The sequence below is a fragment of the Heliangelus exortis genome, chromosome 7 (assembly GCF_036169615.1).
Source record: "Heliangelus exortis chromosome 7, bHelExo1.hap1, whole genome shotgun sequence".
In the NCBI taxonomy this organism is placed as follows: domain Eukaryota; kingdom Metazoa; phylum Chordata; class Aves; order Apodiformes; family Trochilidae; genus Heliangelus; species Heliangelus exortis.
The window spans coordinates 24888737-24908418 of NC_092428.1; the positions used below are offsets into that span (position 1 = coordinate 24888737).

Here is a 19682-nt window from a genome sequence, read left to right on the forward strand (position 1 = left end):
GGAGATGGAGGAAAATGGAGGAAAATTGATGGAAAATTTAATTGGAGGAAAATTAAATGGAGGAAACATTTGGCTTCAGTGGAAGTGGGATCAGTCATGTGCACTAAATGGAGAGAGCCCTTTTTACACACACACGCACCAGGATCCTAAACTTTTGTTGTGTACCTTCTGGCACTGGCCATGCTTCACTGGAAAGAGAAACTGTGGTTACTGCCTGGGAGGTAAATGGTAAAACCATGTTGTGAGGTTAGGGAGGGGTGATCTTACTAATGAAAAAGAAGTCCATAGATAAGAGAATGAAGTAGATGTTTTCTCCTGGGGCTTTGTCCTGTGTCAGATTGTCTCATGAGTGTGATCTGATAGTGACTGAAACCCCTCTGCATTGGTGGTGGTTTCTGAATTGTCCTGTGGGACCCTCAGGGAAGAAGAGTGCATCCTCCTTCCTCTGTGTTCACCAGTCTGCAGGAAGTATCTACAAAGTACTGGTGTACTGTCAAATTTGCTTGAAATTGAGGAACAGATATGAGTGATATTTGGAAGAGCAAATATGGGAAAGGAGAGTGATTGTCTGCATACATAATGTTTTCTTTTGGAGAGACCTGATACAGAAAGGCAGGTTGTTTGATGGGGGATAATGCTTCAGCACTGACCCCTGGTTCTCTGCTCATTTCCTCCTGAAAAGTGGAATGAACCTTTAATTATTAGGCAGAAGCAGAAATAAGGGATCTGTGGGTGTTGATACTATGGCTGGGGTACTAAATAAGTAGCATTTAGGGTTTCTGTTTGGGGTGTTGCTGTGTTTGACTAAAACTGAAGTGTTGTCACAAAATGAGGGCTGCTCACATTGAGCATCCCTTCAAAACCATCAGGGATAAAGAATCACTCAGCAGCCTCTGGGAGAGGTGGGTGAGTCCTGTGAGGTGGCCACGTGTATGGGGCAATGACTGAGCCACGCTGCCCCACTGGCCTGGCTGGTGGAGGCCAGAGTTGTGAGAGGTCATTTTCTTCCAGAAAGATCTTCAATGCTAACCATGCTGTGAGGCTATGGGTATTATTTTTATTTATTTTAACAGTGCTGGAAAAAAATCAGCCCCCTGGTTTGTGTTACCTACACAAGACCCAGAGCAAGCTGGTGAGGTGGGCCTGGTGTATTTGCCCTTTGGCAAGTTATTCAGCATCTTGACTTGTAGCCTGCTCTGCTACAGTCCTGCTCTGAAACTTCACTTTAATACTGTGTATGTTCAGGGGAGACAAACAGCTGCAGAGGACTGACTTGGGTCTTCAGTGGGTCAAGGGAAGGCAGCCATCTTCCTTGTGTTCCTGGGGAGGGCCCTGGCCAGTGCTTTAAGGTTCTGGAAGGTATTGATGTACTGGAAACATTCTGTGGCTCTGAGCACTGGTGGTAACACCAGTCTTGCCTCAGGGGATGCTCCTAGGTTGGGGTTTTCTGCAATAAGGTCCTCTGGGATGTTTCAGCATATAGATCTGCCTGTGTAGTATGGATGGTGCTGGAGGGTGCTGGCATTTCTTGTTGCTTTCCAGCAATGGCTCTAGCACACCTCCTCCCTGGGGTGATGGGTACAGGAGTGGTTTATGAGAAGATGGATTTACCATTCATCTGTTCCCTCCCCCATGATTCCCACCAAAAGAAACTCTTGTCAGCCAGGAGGTTGCTCCATGAATGTGCAGCTTTGGAGCTGCAGTAGGGTTGTGTTTCAGAAAGGATTAATCCTGATCTGAGGGACGTTGCAGCAAAGCAGGATAAAGTATTGAGCATTAGGGTGGTTGATGGTAGTTGTAACATCGTGGTCAGTAGCCAGAATCTATCCAGACCTAGTCCATAACTTGATGTGGGCTACCAGTGCTCCTGCCTGGTAACAGCTGAGTTGAGCTCAGGGTAGGAATCTATTTCCATTTAAGCCCTGTCTCAAAACAGTTGTTTTGGATCTCCTCCTGGAAAGCTTGACTGGGGAAAAGCTCTTTCCTCTCCTGGACTGGTGGACAACTGTACAGAAGAGTGCTTCTTGCCCCAGGGAATGTTCAGCAGCTCTCAGCATCACTTCTATTCCTGACAGAGAACTTTTCTTTGGGAAATAACATCACCTGTCAGTCTAGTTAAGAGCAAGACATGTTCTGTCAGCATCCATCATGGGAAAGCTTTGCACTTCTGTACAGACCACAGCCTCATTGCAAGGTGAGTGCAGCATAGGAGGGTAATTGCTTTACAAATTGCATCACAGCAAAATGTGAGTGTTTCTGCACAGCCTTCAGCTCCAGGCCAGTTTTGACATGTCTGAGGCTGTTCAATCCAGGCACACTTCAACAGATCACGAGCTCAGGTGTACAGCCTGGATGTTTACCACAGGTGCAAGCATCCCTCCTTATTCTGCAATCCAAGTGATGTCAGTGCAGCTAAAGATTGGACAAACTGCGATGCAAAGAGCACCAGCAAGGTGGTGAAACTTCTCTGGGGCCTGGCCCAAGGACATTTTCTCTTATCTCAGGCTTAGTGTAACAAATGTTGCGAGACACAGAAGTGGTGTTTGCTTCAGGAAAATCCTGCCACAGCTCTGATTCAGGTGAGTGAAGTATCCTCCTCAGTAGAATAAAATGAAGCAGCCCCTGAGACCAACTCGTTTAAAGGGGGTGAGGCTGCCCTTACCCTGAGGGAGGCTCTCACACCCTTTGTGTTCCAGTGCCTCACTTGTACCTTCTCTTCTGGACTGGTGAACAAATAGCCCCGTGAGCAGCCACTTATTGTACCAATGACATCCAGAGATGAGGACACACAGATGCATGTCAGGTATGGATGTCTGAAAACTTTTTTTTTTCAAAAAAACCCCAAACCAACTAACAACCAGGTAGAGTTAAGGCTCACAAGGCTTCCTGGAAACTCCAGTTCTGCCTGTCCTGTGTTTCAGTTCTAACTTAAAGATGCCAGTTGTGGATAGCACAAGGGACACAGTGTCACAGACATGTGACAGACAAGTGACCCTCCACACCAGTTGGCTGGCAGTGTTGCAGGGACACTTGTCTCCCTAAGGTGCAGGCTCTAGTACGAACTCCCTTTCTAAAAAGCAGTTGGGAGAGATTATTTACCTTTTAAGAGCTTTTCTATGCAAAAAAACCCACTCCTGCTACCAGTGAAAATGGGGAATTAGGCAACATCTCCTTCACCTTGTAGCAACTTGATTACTTCTGAGCACTAAAGTCTGCCCAGCAGATTCTATGCTTGCCCCTTCCCCTGAGTGTTTGCTGTCCCCCCCACCATGTATACTTTTGTCACATGTATCCAGCAGATTTTAAACACTTTATTTAATAAAAGTTAAACATACAAAACTGAAATTAACACACTTTGTATTCATAAAAATCACCTTCTCCCATTATAGGGAGAACCTTTTTCTATGTATGGATTCTAAACTACCAGTTGTAGAGTTTAGCTTGAGTTGTGACTCAGGTAACTGATGGACATTTCCACCAATCAGTGCATCAACAATTGCTGACGTGACCTGATCTAGTTAACAAATTACAAAATGAGCTACATTAACATAATATACAGGGAAATAACGGTCAGGGTTAATGGACAAGAAACACCCTTTAATTATTTAATGGGGGAAATACCTGATGTACTCTCGTCCATTAACTCAGCCCTAGATTTTACAAAAATAATATCTACATTGTATACAGGGCTACCCATTAACGTCTTTAAACACATTACAGGTTCAGAGATGGCACCACTACCGTGAGAGATAAGTAACAGAGGAAAGCAAATCACATAGAAAATACAAGAAACCAAGAGCTTTTACACACAGTTTCCTGAAAAAAACTGAAGGGGTTCACAGCAGCACTGTGATACAGCTGAAGTTAAAGTGAACACCAGGGCCAGTCAACTACTGATGGACAGAAACTTCAACATTTACTCACTCAGAGCTCAGTGGGACTGAGGCATTTGTACCCACTGTGCTGCAGTTCTGCTTGGCTGGATGGAGGAGGCCCCAAAAGCCACTGCTGTGTACTCCAGGTCTGTGACCCTGCTATCAAACATGAAAGACCTGCAAGAGAGGAGGTGATGGCTCCTTTCCAAAGCACAACCACCTATGTTCTCCAACTCTGGTCCTTGAGGAGGGGTGGGTACTTTTAAGTACAGTTCTCTACTTTGAAATTGGAGCATTGTCCTATGGATATCTGGTTACATTTCTATAACCTTTCAATAACTTCCTATTGAAATCTGATGAGCATTTTTAAAAAAAAACAAACTATCTCCTGTGCTTAAACTTCTAGCACAGGAAATTCAGACTGAAATTGAAGTCAGATTTATTGTTTCTAGCACACGAAATCATCATTAGTAACAAAGATCCTTTTGGCTCTGTTCTGCCCTCATTTACAGCTGTACAAATTGATCTTCAGTGAATTTGTAATTTGGAACTTCCTTAGCTATTCCATGTGACATAGAAGCTGTGATGGAGCCCAGCTCTCTCTCCTGCTAAGCTTGTTGCTGAGACAGCAGACAGCACTGACTACAGGAACAGGGGAGGCTGCTAAGGTGCCATTTTCATACCACCACTTTTCTTATGGAAAAAACCCCAAACTTCTCTACTAGTATGAATAGAAGATTCCAGAGATCAAAGCTGCAGACAACTACTGCTTTCAGAGTCATGGGTAACAACTGTTCATGAAAGCATTTACCTGCAGGATGTATTTTAATGCAACTTACAAAATGTTTTAATGATGATCGAGGGCGTTGAATCAACAGCTGGAGATTTAAGGCTCTTATCAGCTGAAGCCAAAGTGATGGTGACAAAATGGACTACTCACTATGTGCCAACAAATAATTTACTTTTAGAAAAATATAATGATAAAAAGATAAGTGTAAAGCCCTGCAGAGATGAAGTTCCACCTTTTTCCCCTGTTACTGAGGCATCAAATGCCTGACATTATATTTAGAGGTATCTTGATACTGTGTCATAGGTTTGTCTGCAATTCCACAAGTTCCAACTCCAACCTTGCCAGTTACACTCTCAGGGGAAGCGAAAATACTCCTCTTGACCTGCAAATGAAACAGAGAACACTCTTTCTGAACAATTATTAACTGGCTCTTAAAACCAACAATCAATCATTACCATCTGAAGTGTTCCAATAGTCTCAAATTTACTCTTTGGACAGGCACACTTTCTATAGGCTAACTCATCATTGATGCATTATCAGCAAGTGAGACAACAGAGCTGGGACCTTCCTGGCACCTCAGGACAGGGTGTAATTGTGGTGCTTGATCCCTGACTAAAATTCCCCTTCCTCACAAGATAATCTCTAATTAACTGTTCATGAAATGTTATCACAATGTCCAGCAGCTCTTGGTCAAGTCATTATGAAAGTGAACTAAGGCCTTGCCTTAGTTCATGAACTAAATGTCCTTGCTATCTTTTCTGTGCCATGCTTACTATTCCAGGGCAGTTCTTTATGTCTCCCAGGCTATAAACACAGCAAGAAGCCAGGCCTGGAGGTTTAGAGAGGCCCCCAGGTTCTAAGCTCCAATGAACACAGCCTGGCAACAGACAGGGAGCCCAGCTCACCAACCTCAGTGCAAGCTCAGCCTCTTAAGAAGAGTGTTCCTCCAAAATCAAAGCCAGGCATTTAAGTCTACAAAATTTCAAACCACACACTTCAGAATCCCAAAGATGAACCCCCTTTAAGTCCCTTTAAAAGCAGCTTTCTCCTCACTCCCGGAGTACTGCACAGAATTCTGTGCCCCATGGTTATTCACATACTGACAAAACCAAACAAACCTGGCCTTTTTTGTTTTTAGAATAGGCTCTGTTGTTAAACTGTTGCCACTTGACTTTCTGGTCCTCCCGTTCCTGTTCAAGTTCTTTGATTCTCTGAGCTTTTTTCAAAGCTTTCTTCTTTTTATACTCTCGTTGCTGGGCTATCATCTCTTTTCTATAGAAAAAGAAAAGACATTTTATGTTTGTGCCTTTTCTTCTAAGAAACTGCAATCCCTTTAATATAAACAAGTTTTCCATAAGTAAATGATAAAAAAAAACAAAGCTTGTAAATATTCTCCACTTCTAGGAAAACAAAAAAACTAAGTTTTTCCATGCATCTCTTAGTTATATATTTGGGCAAAAGAACAACATCCACCACCAGCACCTGATTAAGACCACACCAAGCTCAGCAACCCGTGAAATTGTGTGAAATTCATTTCTGAAACTGAAAACAAACCTATCAACACTTTTACACTTCAGAAACATCGAGGGTTTGAAAACTTTCAATAGCCCATTCAAGTGAGAAGCCTGGAGTGAAGTCCTCAGAATGGTGAGTACACTCCGTGGTGAGCCAGACTCTGGATCTGAGCAGAGCCTGCACTAGATCTGGGCTGTCAGTGAAAGAGTACTAATTTTTTTTTTGTAATTTACTGCTTGATATATTGAGCTAGCATAATCAGAATAAAGCAGAGCTGTCTTGCCAGGATACACAACACACATGACACCAGCCACAAGAACCTACCAAACAATTTATGTTAGACTGATCTAAGATCCTTTTTCAAGAAGTACGCGAGAGAGACGTAAAATTTCGAAGGAGAAAGATTTTGTTTCATTAACCAAATTTTAAATCTGGGGACAAAAACCAAAGCATGCATCTTTCAGGCTTGGGCCTGTGCATCACTTACTTGGACATGGGTTTGTTGCCACTGTCCTCTTTTGCTTTTCTTCCCTCTTCCACAGGCTTGAGGTTGAAGAGGGGCGTCACTTCGGCGTTGCCGTACCCCGCGAAGGTGACCGCGGCGGTTCCGTTCTCCTCGTCTATCTCTTCAATCTCAGCTTCGTAACACCTGTAAAGATATCATGGCTGTAAGCATGTGAGTAAAGCTTTAATACTCAGCCCTTCAACACCTACACTGTCAGCCAGCTAATGGCATTAAGTAAAAAAACTTGCAAGAATCAGCTTTCATTTTCAGGGACAAACGCAGAAATCAAACCGAGAGGTTGTGTCCTGTTGACCTCAGGGAAACAAGGTGCAAAGAGTGGAATCTCTTGTCTTGCACCTTCAGCAGCAAGCAGCAATGTCCTCACAGTTATCATACTAATTAATGCTGGGGCCAGTCTAGTAAGATACCCTGACTTGGTTCTAGTGCTGGCAGCCCATGGGATTAAGAAAAAAAAAGACCCAACAAAATATTGCTCAGAGAGCACAGCTTTCAGGGAACTCACTCCTGAGTTCTGGAAAACCAAAGTCAGAATAAATTGCTTGGGCTTCCAGATTTTCATGGACTGATGTAATGGAGACTAAATCCATAAGGGTGATTAATTCTATAGTTGTATTACACAGCTGGTTATTTCATAGCCAAAAACCAGCATTTCACATTAAAAATTAACTCTATCCAGTGGCACATACTGAGATACAGCAAGGATTTCTTTACAACAATTAATTACATATATATTAATGCAATAACAAACTGAATTATACATTCTGAAACATTTACAAAATGCTGCTCTGACACAGATCAGTTCATGAAAGTTTGCCATTTATTACATCAGCAAATGGTAAATTACCAAACCTACCATTCTTCTACAAGGTTAGTGACAAACAGGGCACTTCTAAAAAATGACCCTGTATCTCTTTGCTTTTTTTTTGTCTAAAACACTGGCCTTTAAAAAAGATAGTACAATAATACCTAAAACCATGTTTATTTCCTAATTTCTTCTTGCTTTTTAGTCACCCTAGAGTTCAAACTGAATAAAAGTCTCTTACCATTGAACTATTTCATGTAACAGAGAAGTTTTCTACACTTACTGTCCATCCTCACTCCATATTGCCATACACCTATCCCCAACCTTCCAGGAGTGACTGGGCAGAGCAGAAGCAGAGCTGTCAGAACTTGCAAGAGTTTCCGAAGGTTGTGTTGAAAGGAGATCTTTGGTTAATTCTATGACTTCCTATAAAAGACAAAAAACCCAGAGAAGGTAATTTTTCAAACTCTCATACCATTCACATTTTTAACTCAAACTTACTGGTTTGGGGTTTTTGAAGTAACTGTAATGAATTCATAGCTGATGTAAAGTGAGCTAAGTTTGGTTTATTTTTTTTAACCACTTAACTAACCAACATAGCTAAGAAAAAAAATGAGTGTTGTGACTCTGCACATAGCAGCATGGGATAATCAAAAAAATAATAATCACCTGGCAGAGTACTCAGCAGGAAAGTGCTCTGAAGACAAAAGTATGAAAGGACACAACACTACTATTCTCTCTCTAGCTGGCAGTTTCTCCCATCCCTTCCCATTTGGGACTGGCTGGCTGTATCAGACATAGAAATGTCTAAAACACACAACTACAAGTATAATTGCAGCATTTCTAGGTGATGAAACATTTTTCAGTTCTCTCAAAAAGAAGTGGATTGGCTGAAGTGCCCAGAGCCAGGATGGAAAAGTCCTTTCCAGGACTGCCACTCTGTAAAACACTCTCATTTACAGAAAGCACTCAGGTGCATGCTGAAAAAAATTTCTTAAATCCTTCTGATGCAAGTATTTGTTTTTCTATGAATTCCCTGACCTTAATATTTCAGGTCAGGCATTCCCTTGCTAATCCAACAGGACAAATAAAAAAATTACAGCTGCTTTAAACAGTATTCATGCACAGAGAGGAGCATGCAGAGTCCCTCTGACAGCTTCCTGCCAGTGTTGAATTCTTGTTCTGCAGAGTCAAGACCACTGCTTTTCACTGCTACTGTTAAAAAGCAGCCAACACCTAAAAGGCCATTTAAACTTTCTGTATAAGGCAAAGTGACTCTGCAGTCCTTAAAGAAGAGAATTCATCAGTCCTTTTAGTATCTCAGCATGAGCAATGGTCATTCTCCTAACTGACAGTAAATACTTAAATTAGGGGAGGGTTACAGATAAATAATGTTCAGCTGAAGCTCGGCGGAGCCTGAACCCTCCTCACAGTTTCCCATCCCAGTTCAGCTATGGGTGTGCAAAGAAAAGAGAGATAAAGAAGCTGTTTCCATTCCTCAAGATCCTAAAGGATAAGCAGTTCCTGAACAAGAAGTTAGTAGAGCATAAACATAGATGTGTTTTTATCTGATAAACTACACAACTGCTGTGAATGGCTGAACACTGTTTCTTTTGCAACTGTGTCTGAATTGGCAACACCTTCCTAACAGAAGTTCTGCTTTTTGTTTCAGAGGAGCTGTAGTTAGTAAGTGCAGCAGTAAAAAGTCAGTGCACAGGGCACATTTAAATGGAGGAATATGCCTACAGTTACTTCTACTGCTTTGGTCTCCATTGTCCATAATACTACAGCTGATCCACAACAGATTTTGATTACCAAGCTCCCTACAGACAGATTTCCCCTCCTAGATACAGAATCCCAAACTGTTCCTCAACACACAGATGTATTCTGCAAATCCAAAATAGACCACAGCTTGAAGTCAGTAAAGTGACTGTTTCAGTTACCCAGACATGAAACTGTTGCTTTACTCTTGCCACAACCAGGGATATCTTATTGTAGAACTCCCATGAGAACAGTTTCAGACAAGCCTGCCAAGGATTTTTGAATTTGATAAATTCACTTAAACACCAGGGTACAATTAGCAAACTTCTGCTAAAAACCTTCACCTGATACCCATCTATCATAATGTTAAGCACACAAGATAGAAGCATTAATTTTATCACAACCCATGAGATAGTTCTAAAGCAGCCTTTAAGGGAGCAGCTCGTTGAAAACAAAGTTCTGAGCATGAGACAGGCCAGGACAGCAGCTCAGATGGGTTGAACAATGAGGCTTCATCCCTGTGACATGAAGGTGTGACCCACCAAGAACATGAGTGAGAGGTTGCCAAGATTTTTCCTGACCAACTGGTCTTTACAAAACCAGAGAGAGATCTGAGCTCCAGAAGGCAACACCCACAGATACCATCTCCAATTACAGAAGATGACAGCTGCCATCAGCTCTACTTGATACCAAAGGTAAGTCTGGTCCTCGGGTGCACAGACACTGTCTTGAAGAGTTTCATCAAAGCAAAAGGTGAAAAGCAAAGGATTTATCAAAAAAACTACTTTAATATTTCTTTTCACTTTGTTACTCAGGAATAAGACAAGTACAGGAAATGCAGTAGTGCATTCCTACTTAAGACAGAAAAAAAAATGTTTCAGTTACACTACAAGGTAACAACCTTTTTGAACTAATTTGAAAGCTATTGTAGATGGTAACAATCTGCCTGCACTAATTTGAAAGGTGGCACTTTGAAGCACTGAACCTGTATATATTAAGTATTAATATATATATTAAGTCTGCAAAACATTGTCATTTTCAAGGTGGAACATATGGATAGCAAACCTTTTGGGGACGAAAGTGTAAAGATCTTCCCCATTCTGTGCAGAAAGCTTTTATAAAAAAGTCTGCAAGTTGTCCTTTCACATCAGTGATCTCTGCATATCAAAGCCGAGGTGGTGCTGGTATCGGAAATATCATCCCATAGGGGTTTTGCTGTGCATTTTAAAAATATAAAAATATACACGTGCTTTTAACAGTGTACAACAAAGGACATTAAGATGATCTATGAAGTGCCCTGTGGACACAAAGCCTTTGGAACTGAAAAGGATTTATGAAGATCACTGGTTAGAGGCACTGCCTGTATTTTGGTTGCAGCACCATTCCCTGTTTATTGCTGTGATTTCCATACAGAACAGCAGTTACTGAACCCTGTACTGAGTAATTTTATATATTTTTAGATCTGGCAGCTAGAGCAATCCACAACAGAAATGAAGCAGTACCTTGCACTCTCATGACAAATCTGAACAGCACACCTGGGCTTTTTTTTTTTTACATGCCAATGTGTCTCTGTATGCAGAAAAATCTTAAAGACCACTATCAACTTAAACCAGGCTGGTGGTCCCTGAACAATACCCTAAAGACCAGAAATGGGTTTTAGCTCTCAAGAAGATGGTGTGCTCCCAAACATTTAAAAACCTGCAGGTGGCAAATGAAGATCATAATTCTTTTTCTTTCCTATAGAAAAACCCTAACACAGTCCAGGCTATAGATGCACAGGGAGTGCTGAACTACACTCTAAAGCTTTTATCACAGCAAAGGCATCATGAACAATTATGGACCAAATGATTTGACCAATCAAAAATAAGCAGCTTTGGGGAAAAAAAAAAAAAAAAAAAAAAAGATAGTAAAGACAGCATTGGCATATCTATTATTATTCCCTAAAATTTTTAGTAGAGAGTTTGGTATATAAATCATGACATCTTTTTTTATTACCTTAGAAGACAGGTTTAAAACAGGGGACACTGGATCTTTTCAAATCAACTCTATCAAATGATGTGAAAAGAAAGTAAAAAACCCCCTAGTGTGTATTTTTGTTGCGACACAAATGTTTAGGGAAAAATTAAACCCTCACTCAAAACCCCAAAGTTTCAGGTACTCAAGACTCTCAAGTTCTCACCTGTAAATCTTTCTTCAGTTTTAGGAGATCTTCATTTTCTGCATTTCCCGACAAGGCAGCCTCAACTTGCTGAAGCTGAGCTTTGTAGCTCGCTAACTGCTTAGCCAGATCCTCCGACATCTGCAAGAAACACCCCCCACACATCAGCAGAGCCCGGCTGCTGGGTCTTAATCACATCCAGTGGTGTGAGTGAAATTCATAGAATCACAGAATCATAGAACTGGCTGGGTTGGAAGGGACCTCAGAGATCATCAAGTCCAACCCTTGATCCACTCCCGCTGCAGTTCCCAGCCCATGGCACTGAGTGCCACATCCAGTCTCTTTTGAAATATCTCCAGGGATGGAGAATCCACCACTTCCCTGGGCAGCCCATTCCAATGTCTGATCACCCTCTCAGTAAAGAAATTCTTTCTAATGTCCAACCTAAACCTCCCCTGGCACAACTTGAGACCTCTTGTGCCCTCTTGTCTTGCTGAGAGTTGCCTGGGAAAAGAGACCAACCCCCCCCTGGCTCCAACCTCCTTTCAGGGAGTTGGAGAGAGTGATGAGGTCTCCCCTGAGCCTCCTCTTCTCCAGGCTGAACAGCCCCAGCTCCCTCAGCCTCTCCTCATAGGATCTGTGCTCGAGTCCCTTCACCAGCCCAGTTGCCTCCTTCGGACCTGCTCCAGGACCTCGATATCCTTCCTGAACTGAGGGGCCCAGAACTGGACACAGGACTCGAGGTGTGGCCTCACCAGGGCTGAGTACAATTGATAAGTAACACGCAAAGCTATTACTCAATTATTAAAAGCACAACTCGCCAAGTGTCAGTGACGCGCGGTTTGGCCACAGACAGCGGTTCCACTCAGCTCCTCCCGAGCAATCCCTGACCAGGAAAGCAGAGACGCGGGTGTGTGCGCGCAGGGAGAACGCGTAACCTCAAGCACGGAAGCAGCGGGAGCCTCGAAATTTCCCGCATCTTTAGAAAAAACCCCGTGCAGTACAGTTCCCCCCGCCCCGGCATCAGCCACAGCCCGCACCTCTACCGGCGGTGCCCTGCGCGGCTCCCGGCACCGGCCCTCCCGGCAACCAACCGCCCGGCACCGGCGATCCCGGCCCAGGGCCACCCGCTCCTTGTTGGACCGAGGCGGAGGCCTGGAAACGCGGCGGAAGGGCGAGGAAGCGGGGCCGGGCCGCAGAGGAAGGGCCCGCTCCGGCGGGCAGGCCCAGGCCTAACCCGCGGCCTAGGCCCAGGCTCCCTCCCAGCGGGAAGGACGAGGCCGCCGGGCGGCAGGGCGGGAGGCGGGGAGCAGCCGCCGGTTCTTACCTTAGTGGGGATGCGAGGCCCGGGCCGGGACGAGGGGGACGAGGCGGGGGAGGGGGAAGGGGGAGCGGCTCCGGTTCGGGTCCCGTCGGTCCGCGGCCGCTTCCGTCTCCTTCGCCGGGGGCAGAGGGGAGGGGGGGGGGGGAGGGGAGAGGGAGGGGGGGGGAAAAGGGGCGGGGCAAAGGCCCAGCGCGCGCCGGCGCTCGCGAGAGCGCCCCGCCGGTCACGTGCCTCCAGGCAGCCGCCTCACGCGGCCTGAGGGTCACGTGGTGTACGTGGGGGGGAAGGGGCGGGGAGGGAATCCCCGTCGGTGGCGCGAGGGTTGGGAAGGGATGGGATGGGATAGGATAGGATAGGATAGGATAGGATAGGATAGGATAGGATAGGATAGGATAGGATAGGATAGGATAGGATAGGATAGGATAGGATAGGATAGGTTGGGTTGGGGTAGGGGTACGGGTACGGGTACGTTAGGAGTAGGTTAGTTTAGGGGTGGGTTAGGTTAGGGGTGGGTTAGGTTGGGTTGGGATAGGTTGTGTTGGGTTGGGGTAGGGGTAGGTTGGGTTAGGTTAGGTTAGGTGGGGTTAGATTAATGGTAGGAGTAGGTTAGGGGTAGGTTAGGTTAGGGGTGGGTTAGGTTGGGTTGGGTTGGGATAGGTTGGGTTGGGTTAGGTTAGGTGGGGTTAGATTAGTGGTAGGGGTAGGTTAGGGGTAGGTTAGTTTAGGGTCAGGTTATGGGTAGATGGGGCTAGGTAAGGTTAGATTATTTTAGGGTTAGGTTAGTGGTGGGGTGGGTTAGGTTAGGTTAAGTTGGGTTAGGTTAGGGGTTAGGTTGGGTTGCACTGGGTTAGATTAGGTTGGGTTGGGTTAGGGGTTAGGTTGGAGGTAGGTTAGTTCAGGGTTAGGTTTGGTTTGGTTTGGTTCAGTTAGGGGTGGGTTAGGTTGGGTTGGGTTAGGTTAGGGGTAGGGGTAGGTTAGGTTAGGTTGGATTGGGTTAGGTTAGGCTAGGTTAGGTTAGGGTAAGGAACTGTCCTTCACCTGGCATCATGGAGTTGGTTTCAGTGTCAGAGGCCTTTGAGCTGCTCAGTTCCACCCCGCAGTGCCAGGCCCAGCTCTCAGCTGTGTCCCTCAGCACTCACTGTCTCTGCCAGACTCCTTCAGGGACGCTGCCCCCACCATTCCCCTGGGCAACCTATTCCAGGGCTGGATGGCCCTTTCGGTGGAGAAACTTTCCCTGATATTCAAACCCCTGGCACCACTTGAGGCCATTTTGTCCTGTCACTGGTTTCTTGTCAATCCTGACAGGACTGACATCAGTGGGAGCTACCAGCTGCACCAAAATCGTCCTCTTTTGGGCAAGGAGCCGCCCAAAAGCCCAGAAGTGACGTGAAACCTGCAGGAGACCACAAGGTACCTGGGGCTGCCTGGTGGGTGCCCTCACCAACACCTTTTTTCTTGACAATGTCAAACAAAACTTTCTGGCTGTTTCAGTGATAATCAGAACCGTGCAAAACAATTTAGAAGAGTGTAAGTTTCGATGTAAAAACTGGAGAGGAAAGCGGGAGGAAAAGCTCGGTGGCAGCTTCCACTCTGTCACAGGAAGAAAGAAACACTTCCTTGTGGAAACCCAGAAATTTATTTGGCCTTGAGTCTGCGAGCCAGGCAAATTAAGCAGGCGCCCAAAAACTTTCTTAATATGAGCAGGAGGATTGGTGTCTCCTGCAGACATCCTGTCCCTGGTGGCTGTCGGCACGCAGGGCTTCACAGGAAGGTGACTTCACTTGGATTTTTTGGGTGTGTTTACATATTAAGGGGGAAACGTGGCTACTGTGTTCTCTGACACTTTTTGGTTTATGGTCTCAGAGGATATCCTGACTGAGGATAAAAGACATTTCTGGATCTTGGCGTGTGAATTGATAATTTAAATACAGAAGTTATTAGATCCTCTTCATTGATTGACTGAGACCAAGTGTATCAATGAATATAGCAACATCTTTGTAGTATATTTATTGTGGGCAGACCAGCAGCTGTTGAAGAGATACAGACTTCTGGATATAGAGCAAACCCAATGACTTTGCAAGTGTTCCTGTAAGTTAAGATGCACATGAGCACCATCAATTTCAACTTCACATCTCAGAACAAGAACTCCAGGCTGTATCTGTAGGACTGGAGGTGTCACACAATGTCCACATAGCTCCAAAGGCAACAACAGCAGAAAACAGAATATTTCTGTGGCTGCATCAGTAGGAGTGAGCTTAAGAAGGTATTTTACTACTATAAAAGTTTTGGAGAGAGTTAATACTGAAATTGTACATATGGTTCTAGAATCTGGAGTTTTATGTGGTCTGCAGGCTTTTAAAGGAGTTGCCAACATTATTCAGTGGCTGGTAACTTTCAGTGAAAAGCTGAAATGGTCCATCTGTTTAGCTCTTAATGGAGATGGGGTGGTGACTTCATTGCAAAATCTAACTAATTTGATAGGAAAATAGCTTAGTACTTGAAAATAAAAACACTGCAATGCCAGTTGGCAAAAAAACCCCCAAAGGGTACAATTACCTTTCTGAGATGGGTTTTTCTCTTGATTTCTTAAACTGAGGACAGTGTCTTTTTGGACACTGTTTCAACATGTGCTGTCACTTGGGCACATTGTGCTATGTGTAGGAAGATAAGCTGGGCCTTGAGACCACTCACCTTAACAAATTGAAAATTCTCATTAATTGCATCCTTAAAACTGGATATGTCTTCACCCAAAAGCAGAGAATTTTTTTTGTCTGTGTTTGACAGAAGAATATCTTATGTCATATAAAGGAGGAACATGGCATAAACAGGACTTCTTCACAATTTTTAAACAATGCATTTTACAGTTCATTAAATGGTTGGTGTTTTGTTTGTTCTTTCTGAATTTGTTAAGAGATCAAAGCAAGTTCAGGTGTGTTTGTGCCATATATGAATGTTTCTAACTGCATCCAGCATTTCATCTTATAACTGAGCATCAGAGGAGCTACCAGAGCTCTTCATAAATCCTTACTTTTTATATGTTTGTACATTGTATAGTGATATTAGAGCGTGTTCATAAAACTTGAGCCATATTGTTTGCAGGCTATAAAGTAATCCCACAGCAGTATCATTATTTCAAAGTAATTATATCACCTTACTGGAATTTGTCACATTTCACCGTACACGGTGCATGGAATTTTCACATATTTTGCTGTCAAATGAAGGCATCTAAATTCATATCAATGCTTTATTACAAATGCCATAGAATTTTCTTCCCTAAACTTAGCAGCAGAACAAAAAGGCAGCTTTTATCTAAGCCAAACTCTGTTGCCATTAGCATTGAGGCTTTCTGCTGTGATTCAGGGCAACTGGGCTGGTGAAGGGACTCGAGCACAGATCCTATGAGGAGAGGCTGAGGGAGCTGGGGCTGTTCAGCCTGGAGAAGAGGAGGCTCAGGGGAGACCTCATCACTCTCTCCAACTCCCTGAAAGGAGGTTGGAGCCAGGGGGGGGTTGGTCTCTTTTCCCAGGCAACTCTCAGCAAGACAAGAGGGCACAAGAGGTCTCAAGTTGTGCCAGGGGAGGTTTAGGTTGGACATTAGAAAGAATTTCTTTACAGAGAGGGTGATCAGACATTGGAATGGGCTGCCCAGGGAAGTGGTGGATTCTCCATCCCTGGAGATATTTAAAAAGAGCCTGGATGTGGCACTCAGTGCCATGGGCTGGGAACTGAAGATCCAGGGAGTGGATCAAGGGTTGGACTTGATGATCTCTGAGGTCCCTTCCAACCCAGCCAATTCTATGATTCTGTGATTCCTACATGGGGAGTTGTCTGATGGGGGTGACTGTAGTTGGGGAAGGAAAACTGGTGCAGCTGGAGACTTTCACTCCCTGCAGGAGCTTTGGGGCAGGGGGTAGTGTAAGGCTAGAGGTGATAACCCTGGTGACTGGCACAGCTTGTTGGGAAGGTGGGGTTTCCAGAACGCATTTAGAAAGAACAGAATCAAACTGATTCCTAGGTGACGGGGACACTGGTGCTCCCTGCAGCCGACCAGGAGGTGGTAGTGCTGCTGCACAGCATCTCTGTGCCAGCAGCTCTGTGTAACCAGCAATGCAGGCAGCTTAACTCTGCTGGAGGTCCACAGTTGTGTCTCTCTTTTACAGTCTGCTGCGTTATTTTTACAGTCAGAGGTAATGGGAACATATGTCTGAAGTTATTTTTGAAGGTAGCTGGGACTACACATATGCAATAAAACATCTACAAGTTCAGGTGAATAAGTGCACTTAAATCAGGAATATTCAGCACTCCTGGGTGTTAAATCCTGAAGCAGCTGAGGGGCAGAGATCAGCGTGCTCAGCAGCAGCAATTAATGCCTTAAAGACAATTAGATTCAAATGGTTTGATATCCCTGCTTTTTAGGTTTGTGTGGATAGATTGCTGTGCTCAGCATAGGTCCTTAGTCACTGGTAAAAGCTGATTCCTGCAAACAAGCACTCTGTCCCCATGACAGAAACTGCAGTCTAAATCTAGGCCGAAATGGAGACTCTGGATTTCTTTAGGCTTTTTTTTGCTAGGCTGCTGGCCTAGCAGGCATTGCCCTGTTAGTAGGGCAGTATGTCAGGCTTGGAGGTCACTGGTATATTCTTTTGGATCAAATAATCAAGTAAACATAATATTAATACTTCAATGATGGTGGTTGTTTCCCTAAAGATTTTTTTTTTCTTTCAGTTGACTTGCACCTCAGAGCAAAATTTTTTGGGTTTTTTTGGTTTGGTTTTTTTTTTGTTTTTTTAACCACTTCTCATCATGGGCAGAACTGTCAGCTTCATCCATTATGAAGTTATGTGCTATTTCTCATTAAGACTTTTTTTTTTGTTGTTCCTCTTGCAAAATTTCTTTTTACAGGCTGATTTTTTTTTTTCTGCACTGGCTCTGGCTGAACTTCGAAAAGCTTCAGCAGTTTGACACATAAAATCAAGTTATAGAAAGAAATGCTGATTGGCCAGGTGTGTAATTAAAACACACAGCACTTTTGTTGAGAGAGTCAAGTGCCTCTTTGTTTTAAAGCGCAGGCTCAAAACTTCTCAGCAAAGTTCTGCCTCTTTTAAAGCCTCACTTTTTGCAGTTCTACTCTCCTGAAATTTGACCTAATTTTAAGGGTTTGAAATACCTGTTTGCACAGAAGTTTGTGTGGAAGTGAAGTCAGTCAGCTGAGCATGTGCACATTCCTGACCGTAATTTAATTCTCTGCAACCCTGGAGCCAACGTGGATTTTTGTTCTAAGCAAAGAAACTGAGAGCTGTGTGCTCTGGATGATTGCAGTCATTATGCCCCACCAGTGGAAAAGGCACAGTGACTAAAACTGAGAAGGGCAAGTGAATCAGAACTGGATGAGGAATAAGAGCCAGGGTGGGGCAGCATGGAGGTAAGGAGAAAATGTCAGAATTAGGAAGAAGGGACTGAAAGCTACGATGTCATCTTCTTCAGATGGGGCTGAGGCTCTTGGTTTTCCATTCCCCTGCAGCTGATGGCTTAGTGAGAGCTGACAAAATGCAGCTTTACGTGGGAAATGACAGCCTGCCAGTCTGATCATTCACTCTACTGGCAGAAGCAGCAGGTCCCTTTGATGGGTCCTAGTCAGACCTACACTACATGCAGTTTGTCAGATGGTATTTTTGGCTCAACGTGAGTCTCCCTTTGGGAGCAATATCCCCAGTCACAGTGTGACTTCTTCCTCTGATGCCTTCCTCCATCTGCATCGGGGACTCTGTCAGCACTTGAGGCCTGGGGACTCCAGAAGAAAGCAGCTGGAGATGCTGGTTCTTCAACTTGGGGTGCTGGGAAGCCTGTTTCAGAAATTCCTTATGTCCAGAAGAGGGAAGAATGTTGGGAAAGTTGAGAAGATGAGGGGAGTTTGGAAAGTAGGGAGCAAGGGTGGTTGCAGTGGGCAGGAGAGCCTGGGAGGGGGGTGGCGGGGTGGTCAGGAAAGGAGCTTGAAGCAGTGAGCCAGAAGTGTGGGAGGTTTGGGAAGCAGGAAGCCAAGGTTAATATGGGAACAGCGTGGGGGGTATTTCGTGTCTGTGTGTGGGGGGAGACCTGGAAAGTAAGGAACAAGGCAGACTGCTGTGATGGGCTGGGGGGCTGCTGTGGGGGAGAGGAGATGTAGGTAGGTCCTGCAGTAGGGAAGGAGGGAAGAGGAAACTTGTGATGAGTACAAGAAAAGAGAGGGAAGGGGATGGGATATCAGGTGCTGCTGACAGCAGTGACAGCAGTTTGTGTTTTCTCCAGTTTGTGTTTTCTGCCAACCCTGAGGCAGGCACTGGCTGGGGGGTTAGCAGTCACCCCCTGGTCTAAGGGCTTTGCTCAGAACACGGGATTTACACATCATCAATGATGTGTAGTTGAAAATAGGTTGTAGGTCCTCAGCTGGTTGTAGGTCCTGTGTCTGTTTGCTGAATTTTAAAGGAAAATGAACTGAAAGAAGAGGAAGAGGGCTTTGCAAGAGGGCTACTGAATACCACTCTAGAGGTCTGGATTTACTCTCTCTGCAGGAATATCTGCATAGTATGAGTGAGGTAGACCTGTGTATGGGAAAAAGGAGAGGTCATTGCCCCAGGGGATTTGTTGTTGAAAACTGACCAGAGAAGCTCTGATTCAGCTGGTGGTAAATTTGCTGCCACTGAGGCAGGGTTAGATTGCATTTAGGAACTGTCATACATTCCTGTGTTTGGAAGAACCATAGCATGGTGGCTTGGGACAACTCCCACTCCTGATCAGTGTTAACTTAGGCCTTATGAGCAGTTTTTGGGGGGGGTGGTTGGGAATAGAAGTAATTTGAGACAATGCTACTTAGTTATAAAGAGGATTGTGCTGCCTCTTCTGAAGGTGACAACATCAGAACTTGAGTCACTAGAGCATCTTTGCACTTCTGGAT

General features: G+C 44.5%; 1 protein-coding gene and 1 long non-coding RNA gene across 2 annotated transcripts; one reads left to right on the forward strand and one right to left on the reverse strand.

Annotated features, from left to right (window-relative positions):
- The first annotated feature begins 1929 nt into the window (after positions 1 to 1929).
- LOC139798553 (uncharacterized) lies at positions 1930 to 4256 on the forward strand. Its single transcript, XR_011726856.1, has 2 exons — positions 1930 to 2579; positions 2739 to 4256. It is a non-coding gene; the product is annotated as an uncharacterized lncRNA (long non-coding RNA).
- On the reverse strand, positions 3292 to 12964 carry SMNDC1 (survival motor neuron domain containing 1). The gene is made up of 6 exons (XM_071749371.1): positions 12755 to 12964; positions 11449 to 11568; positions 7792 to 7934; positions 6668 to 6829; positions 5784 to 5937; positions 3292 to 5047 (listed from the first exon to the last, which is right to left on the reverse strand). The coding sequence occupies exons 2-6, from the start codon at positions 11566 to 11568 to the stop codon at positions 4910 to 4912; spliced, it is 717 nt and encodes a 238-aa protein (XP_071605472.1). The 5' UTR covers positions 12755 to 12964; the 3' UTR covers positions 3292 to 4909.
- Positions 12965 to 19682: the final 6718 nt, after the last annotated feature.